Here is an 11,655-nt window from a genome sequence, read left to right as displayed (position 1 = left end):
TGTAACCATTCAGAGCCATTTTTTTTGCCAAACAACCTTGACCTCTTACCGATTAAGAGGTTGGCTCTTAATGTAACCATTAAGAGCCAAACAAACATCCCCTTACTTATTTTATTTTTTATGTTTCTAATTCTTGTTTGATTACAAAGCCTAAGTATGAAGCTGTGGAATTGGTCCTTTGTGGTTTGTCATTTATGTTTCTAATTCTTGTTACTGTATTTACTTGATTCACTTCACTGTATGCCTGTTAGTCTGTATGTATAATGTTAATGTATCATGTATGCCTAAATCCTGATTGAAATCCATGCCTTTTGCTGCCATTTGTTAATTGTTGGGTGGTCCTTTGTGGTTTGTCATTTATGTTTCTAAGTGTAGGGAAGCCGAGTCTTTGGTTAATGGTGAGCTTTCAAGTTTTGAGTTTATTGTAAGTTTGGTTATTTGGCATGTTAATATTCCTTATTTCTTTAATCCCAGCCTAGGTACAGTAAAAGAGGCAGAGGAAAGGAATTTGCTGCAGAAATTATCAGAAGCTTGCATTGTTGATTTCTCTTAGATTGACTCTTCAACTGCACAAGTAAGTTTTTAAGTTTGTTTAAAGTTAAATGAATACTATTGTTATTAATTGATCTAGTTGTTCATCGAATCAATCAAAGCCTATCTCTGAAGTTTTAGTTCTTCGTTCTGTGATTAATATTCAAGTTATCATCCACCGATTTTTGTTCTAATCCCATTAGATTTTGATGTATATTAACACAATTTCAGCAACTATAATATAGTTGAACAGACCTATAAATGTGCAGTAGTTAAGTGATGATTTGCCCCCACTTGAATGTGCAGTAACTAATTTACTTGACTGTTCTCCCTTAACTTTGCAATTTTACATATGAAACTCATGATTGTCATTGGTCAAGACCCTAAATATGATTATATGAAACACATGATGGACTAATGGAGTCATGCAATAGCTAATTTCATAGGCAAACACCTTAAGTGACTAAAACTAGTAGGACAAAATTAGTGAAGTAGGAATGAGCCATTGATGTTGTAGTGTGTAAATAATTGAAGAAGAACCAACCAGTTAAGTGTTTGGAGTTGGATTGAGAAGGTACGAGTGTTGATTTTGGTTTATATAGCAGACGATTTTGGTTTATATAGAAGACGATTTTGGTTTATATAGAAGACGTGGGATGTAGTAAATGGGACAAGTAGATGAGTTAGTGTTATGATGCTCCTTATTTTGGTTTTGGACAAGTGGATGAGTTGGTGTTTAAACGCAGGGGCTATAACAACTTGATTAAAGAAACCTTAATAAATTATTTTAAAGTAAACACTCAACTATAACATCACACTTATGAACAAAAAACACTAATGAATCTCTCGGTCTATGAAGGAAAAAGCTAGACAATTGTAAATTACCACACTTGGATGTTTTTAATTGGACATCAATTGGACTTTTCGCCGTGGCCACCGGATAATATGATAAATCACTTCCAAAGTATGAAAACTTGACGATAGCAACTATTATTTTGATTTAGATATCGCAAAAAAGAATTTGATGGAAAACTACCCTCTATCTATATATGATTTAAACTGTTAATTCAATATTATTGTTGTGGTTTTTAAACAATTCATCGTTATTTTGAATTGTATGGTTATGATTGGATCGGGTTTTATTTTCTTGTAGACACCGTCACACTGTGCTTACCCTGCTTCAAATTCCTGGATCTACAACTGGTTTGTGTTAAGTTTTTGTAATGATGCGGACCAAAGATTTGGTCTTTGAGACATGTCGAGTGGGTTAACGACAGTCATTGCACAGCTTCAGAAAGGCTTGATTGCCACCAACTCCATAACCACCACCGCCTCTTTGTGTTTACAGCACTTCTCGGGTTGAGGTGATCATGGTGAAGTTTCTGTTCAGTGTAGTTTTTTCATTTTTAATTATCTTATATTTTTTATTGCAATTCAGAATTATGAATGTACCTTAAATGAAAAGACGTCCTACTTCCACTTCGTGATGGACTCTAAAACATATTACGTAATCACACTTTTATCTGAATATAAAAGAGAGAATAGGAAAACAATTGTAAACTAGTAACTAATTCAATTAAACAAAAAGTTTGTGTTTTCTAAAAGTGTAGATGAATTTATGTTGAGTTGTTTTTCCAACAAATCTTCATTAATTGAGTCTAATATATATGCAGAACACAAAATATTTACGGATTTTTTTTTCTTAACTAGTTTGGATTGGAACTCAATTAATTTGACTCAATTGTAGCTATTTTTGGTGATCTATTTTTGCATTTGGCTTATTTGTTGTCAAGGAAACCCGTTATTGCTGGACTAATAATGCTACATACATAGTCATCTATTAGCTTAAAACAAGCAAACTGTTTAGGTTGTGTAAACCACATTTGAGCAGCGTGTTTTGAGATGACTGGTTTAAGGTGGTATGGTCTTTCATATTTTTATGGGATTGGAAAGTCATTAGTTATTTATGCTCACTTGCAACTATTTGCTGAACATGCTGGAACTTTAAAATTGTTATTATCAAGGTCATTCTACCTGGGATAGATAGCAAGATGATTTATCTTCATTTAAGTTTACCTTAATTATTTCAATGTTCAGAGTAGGGCATTACATAGTTTCTCAAGCACTCGTATGTGTTGTGGACGTGGTCATACATGTGAGGGACTTTTCAGAGTTGGGTTGAGGAGGGTCACTGTAGTCAGTGGTGGATTTGCTAAAGCTACAAGCCTCAAGCCCCGAAGAGCCTCTTTTTCTTTTGAAAGCCGAACTAATGGGTCTTACTCTGCTTTCCCTTTTCAGCCACTATTAAGAAGTGGTTCTGCAGACTACATGGAACCAATGAATTATGGTATAATAAATGGTGGCTTTGGATTCTTTGCACCCTATAAAGGTGCCTTCACTTTCTCTCAGGTCCCAAGAGCAGTAACATCTAAAAATATTGCATGTGATGGAGAAAAAAGGGGGAAGAGCAAATCCTTCCTTGCATTTAATAAACATTGGAAGCAATCTAAAACATTGACTCACAAGAAGCCATTAGAATTTGGAGGAAGAACATATCTTAAATCTAGCATAAATGCCCTTGAGAATCATGATTCCATTGCCTCCAGAGATCCACTTTTAGAAGATGGCAAGAAAGAAATGAATGTTGTTGTTCCACCTCTCACTAACAAGGAAGATCAATTGTCCAAGGCCAAAGTGAAAAAGAAGCAGCAAACGAAAATTAAAAAAGTTAAAGAGAAGTCTACTGTTGCTTCTGAGGAACCAGCACCACAAGCAAGTTCTAGAAAAGTTTCTCAATCAAAAAAGTCCAAGAGTGCCAAGGTATGTAAAGTTAATTTTATATGTAAGCAAAGTTATATGCTTTCTTTTAGCAATATGTCAATTGAATGGTATTGTTTTCAGGTTGGCTCAACCTTGAATTCTTCAATTGAAGTAAGTTTGGAAGAGGAACAATCCAAAGGGACAACGAATAAGACTCGGGAAAGAAAACCCAAAATACAGGTCAAATCTACTGTGGAAAACTCAACTGTTGGTGAATTACCTTCAAAGTCAAAAACCAGCGCAATTGTCGAGAATAAAAAAATAAGCCCACTGTATCCTCCCTCTGGTAAATCTGTTGTGGTGGTGGAGTCTGCCACAAAGGCAAAAGTCATTCAAGGATATCTTGGAGACATGTTTGAAGTCCTTCCTAGTTATGGTCATGTAAGGGACTTGGCTGCAAGGTCAGGATCTGTGCGACCAGAAGACGATTTCAGCATGGTTTGGGAAGTTCCTTCTGCTGCCTGGACTCATCTTAAGAGTATCAAGGTCGCATTAGCTGAGTATGAAACCTTATCCTCTCATAATTGCTAAAAGTGTTTCATATCCTCTCATAATTGCTAAAAGTTCAATGTTTGCTTACAAAGTCTATCCATTCCTAATTTGATAAAGTGAGTAGAATTTCTAACAAGTTTATGGAATGAACAACTTAATGGCTATTCATGCATTAATGAATATGTGTAGATGGAATGAACAACTTAATGGCTATTCATGCATTAATGGATATGTGTAGGTGGCATCAAATAATGGAATGAACCAGCATACTTTCTAAATAGCAAAGAAGCACGATAGTTGAGAAAAAAAATAGAAATAACAATTACGGAGGTCCCAGGCCAAGGAGAAATGAAAATCCCCTTGTGGCCACGGAGGTTCAAATGCAGTGACTCCGGGCTACTCGCAAAGCAGGTAGTCGTCCTGGGATTAGTCGGCTCGCATAGTGGGTTGGATATCCATGTTAATAAATAAAATAGAAATAACAATTACTCATGGATATTAATACCATTAATGGATTTTGATTATATAACACCAGAAATTGATAGACTATTTGTACTGCCTAAAAACAACATCGTAAATCTATGCAAGTTTTTACAAATTTTCTATAAATGGGGATTTCATAAAATTTTATGAAAAATGGAGAAAGTAAAATTTTGGACAGGAGTCCCAAACCCCTTCACCTTTATACCATTCTTTCTATAACAAATACTGTGAACACAATATAAAATATAAGAGAGGAGCATGTTTTGCGTTTTATGTGCAAGCTTTCATGTTAATCATGCCACCACTTATCTTTGTATTGCTTCTCATCTTGTTCTGTTTTGTTTCTCAGAACTGAAAATCTTATTCTTGCGTCAGATCCTGATCGCGAGGGTGAGGCTATTGCTTGGCACATCATTGAGATGTTGCAACAACAAAATGCGTTGCCTGAAAATATTAACGTAGCCCGAGTTGTGTTTAATGAAATAACTGAATCCTCCATCAAAGAAGCCTTGCAGGCTCCAAGAGACATTGATTTCAACTTGGTTCATGCTTACCTTGCACGACGAGCTCTTGATTATTTGATTGGATTCAACATATCTCCGTTATTATGGAGAAAGTTGCCTGGTTGCCAGTCAGCTGGTCGAGTCCAGTCTGTTGCTTTAGCTATTATATGTGATAGGGAGACGGAAATTGATCAATTTAAACCACAAGAGTATTGGACAATTGAAGGTGGGTTTAATAAGGAAAAGGGTTCAAGCAACTTCTCTTGCCCATCACACTTGACACATTATGCTTCCAAAAAGCTAAACCAAATGTCGGTAACTTGTCAAATGGAGGCAAATGCTATTGAGGATGTGCTCAGATCTTCAGAGTTTAAAGTAGTTGGATCTAGTAAAAAGAAGTACAAGAGAATATCTCCACCTCCATATATAACATCTACCCTTCAACAAGATTCTGCAAGCAAATTACACTTTCCATCAGCATATACCATGAAACTTGCTCAGAAGCTATATGAAGGAGTTAAGTTGCCTGATGGCAAGTCAGCAGGGTTGATTACATACATGAGAACCGATGGATTACACATATCTGATGGAGCTGTTGAGGACATTAGGTCATTTGTTACAGAAAGATATGGACATAATTTTATCTCGAACAATGCTCGCAAGTTTTTCAAGAAGGTAAAAAATGCTCAAGAGGCCCATGAAGCGATTAGGCCTACAGATATACAAAGGCTTCCCTCGATGCTTGCTGGAATTCTTGATGAAGATTGCTTGAAATTGTATACTCTAATATGGTCTCGTTCAATTGCATGTCAAATGGAACCTTCAGTCAGTGAACAAATACAAGTTGATATTGGAAATGCTATTGGCTCTATTATTTTTCGAGCCTCAAGCTCAAGAAAGGACTTTCTTGGATTCCAGGCTGTATATAAGGATGTTGAAACCGAGACAATTAGGAATGATGAAGACCAAGAAGATGAGCAAAATGAGTCTTTTGAGGTTCTCAATAACTTAAAGTCTGGGGATTCAATGAGTCTTGGAAAGTTAGAACTCAAGCAACATCATACTCAACATCCGCCACGCTACTCGGAGGGTTCATTGGTAAAAAAGATGGAGGAGCTTGGAATTGGTAGACCTTCAACTTATGCAACCACAATCAAAGTTTTGAAGGATAGAAATTATGTTATAGTAAAAAATAGAGTACTTTATCCAGAATTTCGTGGGCGTATGGTCTCAGCATTCCTCTATCATCACTTCTCTGAGGTTACCAATTATAGCTTTACAGCTGATATGGAGACTGAACTTGATAATGTTTCGGGGGGTATGACTGAATGGAAAGGTCTACTTAGAGATTATTGGACAAGATTTAGCAAGTATTGTGAACGTGCTAGTGTTGTTCATATTCATCAGGTGGAGAAGATGTTGGAGAAAACATTTGGTGATTTCTTGTTCGCTTCTCTTCCTGACCAAAGTAGAACATGCCCAAGCTGTAGCGAGGGTACTTTAATTTTCAAAGTTAGTCGATTTGGTGCAGGTTATTTCATTGGTTGTGATCAACATCCACAGTGCAAGTAAGTTCTACCTTCCAGCAATGTGACTCCATAGTGTGGTTTAGATCTTAATCGAAGTCTTAATCATTCTATGTGTGGTTATGGTAACAAACGCTTTACTCCATGGAAAATTATAGACTCTTGCAATATATTCTTCTGTTTCTTCTTGTCAATAGATTTTTGGTGATTTAGAGTATTGCAAAGTCGGTAGTTGTGAAACTAGCAATAGGCTTTCCCTTCTGTTCGGTTAAGCAGATTTAGACGAACTCTTTAATTGCAGAAATGGAGTTCATAACTGGATATCTGTAATGCTAATCTGAGGATCAGAATTCTATATGTGAACCGAAAGACAGTAGAAACATGGGTGAAAAATCAAACAAAGGATGTGCTACGAGTCTCACTCGCAATTCAGGATAGAAGTATATTTGGGAACTAAAATATTGAATGACAAATTACATTTTCTTTTTCTTAGTCCGAAATTACTATTTGATGACTTGATAATTCTCAATGGTGTCTTATTGCCTTTTCTTCTATATGTTTTTTAATTTGTTTTGCATTTAGCCTGTAACCGATCTTTTTGTATTCCCTGGGTCACCTCTCATGTTTTGTGTCCAATTGTTGGCAATCATGCTGACAATTTTGGTTTGAGGGGTATTACTTTTATGCCATTCCTGGTCATGCAGTCAACATTCAACCGAAGAAGTTGGCAGTCCAACATCTGCAAGTGATGTAAAAATTTGACATTTGATAGTCGGATCTTTTTTAATTTTCTCGTGTATTGTGTTGCAGTTTCTTTTTTATAGATCCTGCAACCATCCTCATCCTGTTATTTTATGTTAAGTCAGCATGAAGCTTAAACATCACCAGAGTTGGTGTGCACTAATTTTTTGAATCTTTCTTTAGCAAACCAGTTTTATATTGCCGTACTCTTTGCTCTATAAAAAGGACTGTGGTCTATGGTCTGCCAATTGTTTGCTTTTTAGTTGCATAAAACGATTACGAAGTTTTATAGCTCTAGTTAACCATTAAAATATTACTGAAGTTATGCTGGTAGAGAACCTTTCAACTGATAACATCTTCTACCTCAACTATTGATTGTTAACATTTATAGCATTTGACATGTTTTAAAGGTATATTGCTAAGACATTATATGGTGATGATGATGACGATGCAAGCCCAGATAATGGCAGAGCTGTGGAGGAGCCGAAGGTTCTTGGTCTGCATCCTGGCTCTAATGAAAAGGTTTACATCTCTCTTATATCTTTTATACTTCTTAAACTAATATTTAGAGAAATATTTTTTTATGAATATAGATTACATCTCACCGTCCACTCTTGTTTTGTTTATATCTTTCAAGATTCTATTGAAGGATGGTCCATATGGTCACTATGTTCAGCTTGGAGAAGACAAAAAGGGACACTTGCCTAAACGAGCTTCTGTCTCCCAGGTATATTGATTAATTTCTTTCATGCCATTTTTTGTACTGGCTGATCTTATAATCCTAATTCCTCAGAACATGCTTAATATATGCTATATTGATCACGTCTATGCTAATTGAGCAAGATGTTCGTTTTAAACTTTTTGTTGTGATCTACTACTGCCTGTGCAGAATTGTCTTGCTAGTCTTGATTGAGACACGATCACAGCCTAAAGAACTTCAATATTCCCAAGTGGGATTGATATAATATATATGATATTTAGGGTATTACAAATTAAAGTAATAACCATATAAATTTGGAACTACACTGGCATCGTTATGCATAGTGATTTTCTGGAAGACTTTTTAGTTTATTTTCACTTGCTCCTGTGCCCGCCCATTTACAGTAGAAAATACTTGTGATGGTGGTAATAATAACTGTTGGGTTTCAAACCTAAGGCATTATCTAGTACTAAAAAATTGATGTTCAGAGGTTTTATGATGCATTGCGAACATGAAAAATAATCTAAAGAATTAACTAATAGAAAAGAGACCACAGGTTTGACGGATCACTCTTCAAAACATTCAAATCTTCTTAAGGTTTCACACCTAAGATATTTGGCATCACATGAAAATAAGATATGACTAAAGAGAATAATTTTTAGACTGAATTTAAATGAAATGGCGTAAGCTTATGAACATCAGCTCACAGAACAAGGAAGATACACTTGTGTTCTTGATGTGTGACAAATCCAAATAAACTAAATACGAAACAGTAAAGAAACACTATGTTCTTGGTCTGGGACAAAATTAAGACACCAACATTGACTAAAATAAACCAGAATAGACTCGTTGCGGTTTCTATCATCTTTCCTTTCTTGGGAAAGAGTCACCTCGACTGAAGTAAAAGAATCATAAAGCTTTAGAAGATTAGGATTCATTCTCTTGAATTCATGTGCAGTAATCCGATTGCAGTTATCGTCAGGTCGTTCATGCCACTTAACCAGAAACTGTTGGTAGCCACCACCGAAAGCTGTTGGACAGCAGAACGAGGCAGACAACCCAAAACACTTTTGGTTGAAAGCGACTAAAGCTTGCTGACACAGACACACATCAAGTGCAAAAATACCTTGAAACAGTGCCAAGGTTGTAGCACATTCACACCAGAATTAACACCAAAGCAACATTCAATCCAGTATAGTTGTTAAAAGCACCCCTAGGATCTGAGGCTCATAAGGCTCAAGGTCTTGGGCTTTTTTAAAGTCAATGCTAGGCATATTCACAACTCACAAGGCTCACGCGCCTTGGCTGAGGCGCCTTGTGGGCCTAGGCATGCCTCATAAAGAGTTATTAAATACCTAGTCAAACCCTAATATAAATAAGTTTTCTCATCTTCTCATCTCCTAGACTTCTTAAAAAAGTGTTAATAAATGGTAACAGAAGTCAAACCTTAATTAATGAGCAACAAAAGCTTCAAGGCTTAGGTGGCGTTTGTTTTTTAAGAGGTGCTGAAGTCTAAAGTCTTATTTAACTTCTGATTAATGAGAGATGGCGCTGAAGTCTGAAATCTGAATCAATAAGACAATTTGTTTTTGTAAATTGATTAATGTCTGAATTTATTTAAATTGTCTATTTTACCGAATAGAAAATTATAATGTTGAATTTTTAGATAAATTTATACAATTTCACATATTTATTCATCATCATTACGAAATTTATATTTAAATTATATAACTAGCATTCATTTAAACAAAAATATGCCATTAACAATATTTAACACATTTAAATCCTATTAAAATACACCAATTGAGAGATGTGAGGATCGATTTGGTAAATGATCAATTGAGAGAAATGATCGATTAAGGTTAATCGGTTGAGAAACATAGTTGGTAAAGGTTTCGAGAACAATAAGAGGTTGGTTTACCTCTTATCAGATAAGAGGACAATAAGATATAAGTACCTCTGAAAAATTGGAAAAAACAAACAGTCTGAATGACCCTACATCTTAACGAATCAAACATAAGAGGCTAATAAGAGCTTTTTTTTCAAAAAACAAACAAGGCCTTAGTGAACACATCTGAAGTAACTATTCTCAAATTTAACCAATCAATTTCTATCAAAAACTCCAATTAACCAAGCAATAAGAGAAATAAAGCCCATTAATATTTTGATAGAAGCCCTAGCTTGACATACTTGCAAATTGTTAGTACAAATCTATTTTTTTTTTTTGCTCTCTCTTGAACTTTGTAAATGATTAATATATATCAATTATTACTTAAATGATAATATAATTAAACAAAATAAATCAATTTAGGACATTATAAACATTTGAGTATTTTTAACCCCCTCTTTTTAATTAAATAGAGGGTTATAATGGTAAAATTTTCAATCGCCACTTACCTAGACCGCACTCTTGTATGCTAGTGCTTAACTGCTTACCCAACTTGTGTCAGTAAACGGCTCTTTAATCTTCAACTCCCCTTCTACCCACTCCCACACCAAAGTAAAAATGCAACAGAAGATCGACTTTGTACTGGTTGAGTTAATTTTGAGCTGAGTTTGATAGTTCAATTATTGAGTTGTAATTTTGCTGTAATGTAATCATCAGATTTCAGATGTTAGCTCTATTACCTTGGAAGATGCTCTTCAGTTGCTGCGTTATCCCATCACTTTGGTACGCCTCCTTAATTATCTGAATCTGATTGCTTTTTAGGGGGATCAAGTTTGTATATTTATTCTCGACTTGATATTAAATACATAAATTAATCAGGGAAAACATCCGGATGATGGGCAACCAGTGGTGCTGAAGCTTGCGAGGGCTGGACTGTCGGTAAAACATAGACGTACACAAGCGCCAGTACCAAAGGTATGTAAATATACACATCAAATTCATTTGCGACTTTACTCAAGTTAAAACAGTTGCCTTTAGATGGTTTGGTTTTCCACATATTTTGCAGTGGTCAATTGAGAAACTTTGTACACTTTTGGTTTGCGACTTTAAACCAAAACACGTTTCCAATTCTAGCGTTGGTTATAAGGCGGATAGGCTGTTCTGTTATTATAGGGTAAAATAGTCATTTCCAGAACTATGTGTCGCGTGTAATAATTATACATTTCTAGAACTATGTGCGTTTTTGATTGCGGGAGTAGTATGGAACACCCTGAAAACGAAACAGTGCAATGGTGGTTAGATGTTACTGAAGCACTAAATGTTTGATTTGAATGCAGAACACGAATCCGGACGACATAACCCTGGAGAAAGCGATGAAGTTTTTGATGGGTAAAGATGCAAAGCAAACGGGGCGGCCGAAGAAGAACAGAGACAAGGAAAAAGTTGAGGTTTTGTAGGATATATAGAATGGAGTTTGTTATTTTTATACGGCTACAATTCATAATTTATATCAAGAGATGTTTTTGTCATCAATACGGTTGTTTAAAAAAAAATATTATCACTCACTCGAAACGAGTTGAGTCGAGTAGTAGGTTATTCGAGATCGACTTGAAAAATAAATACCAGGTTAGAGCCCGACTCGGCTCATTTGAAAATTTTAATCTCTCGAGTTTGAGTAGCTCGTTAAAATCATGGGTCTTTTATGCTCCTAGTTGAAAGCTTAATTAGTTAAGACGTTTGGATATTACACTTCTCGTTCATTCTCTAGTATTTATAGAATCTTGGACCGAGTAAATGGTATCAAATCGTGTTTTGATGATCTTGAAGCCACCTTTTGGCGTTGCTTGTGATATGGTCTCTCACATTGTCGTTATCCATGGATGCATAATATAATTCCGAAGTCGCGTTAATCGTAAGTTATGATGTAGAAATATGCGTTGTTTAGCGTTCAATGGAGTTATTAGCAACAAC

General features: G+C 35.5%; 1 protein-coding gene across 10 annotated transcripts in view; it reads left to right on the top strand.

The window, feature by feature from the left end:
- LOC112525162 (DNA topoisomerase 1) overlaps positions 1-11,345 on the top strand; it is a 12,391-nt gene extending 1,046 nt beyond the window's left edge. For 2 of the 10 annotated variants that reach the window (XM_025135153.1, XM_025135152.1), the window contains exons 2-10: positions 475-574; positions 1,685-1,904; positions 2,634-3,851; positions 4,676-6,397; positions 7,507-7,618; positions 7,734-7,823; positions 10,402-10,467; positions 10,564-10,659; positions 11,022-11,345. In XM_025135153.1, coding sequence (XP_024990921.1) covers positions 2,662-3,851; positions 4,676-6,397; positions 7,507-7,618; positions 7,734-7,823; positions 10,402-10,467; positions 10,564-10,659; positions 11,022-11,141 — 3,396 coding nt within the window. In that variant the 5' untranslated portion in view covers positions 475-574; positions 1,685-1,904; positions 2,634-2,661 and the 3' untranslated portion in view covers positions 11,142-11,345. Of the gene's footprint in view, positions 1-238; positions 575-1,684; positions 1,905-2,628; positions 3,852-4,675; positions 6,398-7,506; positions 7,619-7,733; positions 7,824-10,401; positions 10,468-10,563; positions 10,660-11,021 lie in introns of those variants that run through there. The other 8 variants (XM_025135148.1, XM_025135147.1, XM_025135150.1 and 5 more) reach the window with 7 other exon arrangements.
- The last annotated feature ends 310 nt before the right edge of the window (positions 11,346-11,655 follow it).

This window comes from Cynara cardunculus (genome assembly GCF_001531365.2).
Source record: "Cynara cardunculus var. scolymus isolate 2C chromosome LG 13, CcrdV1, whole genome shotgun sequence".
In the NCBI taxonomy this organism is placed as follows: Eukaryota; Viridiplantae; Streptophyta; class Magnoliopsida; order Asterales; family Asteraceae; genus Cynara; species Cynara cardunculus.
This window is presented reverse-complemented; position numbering and strand designations above follow the sequence as displayed.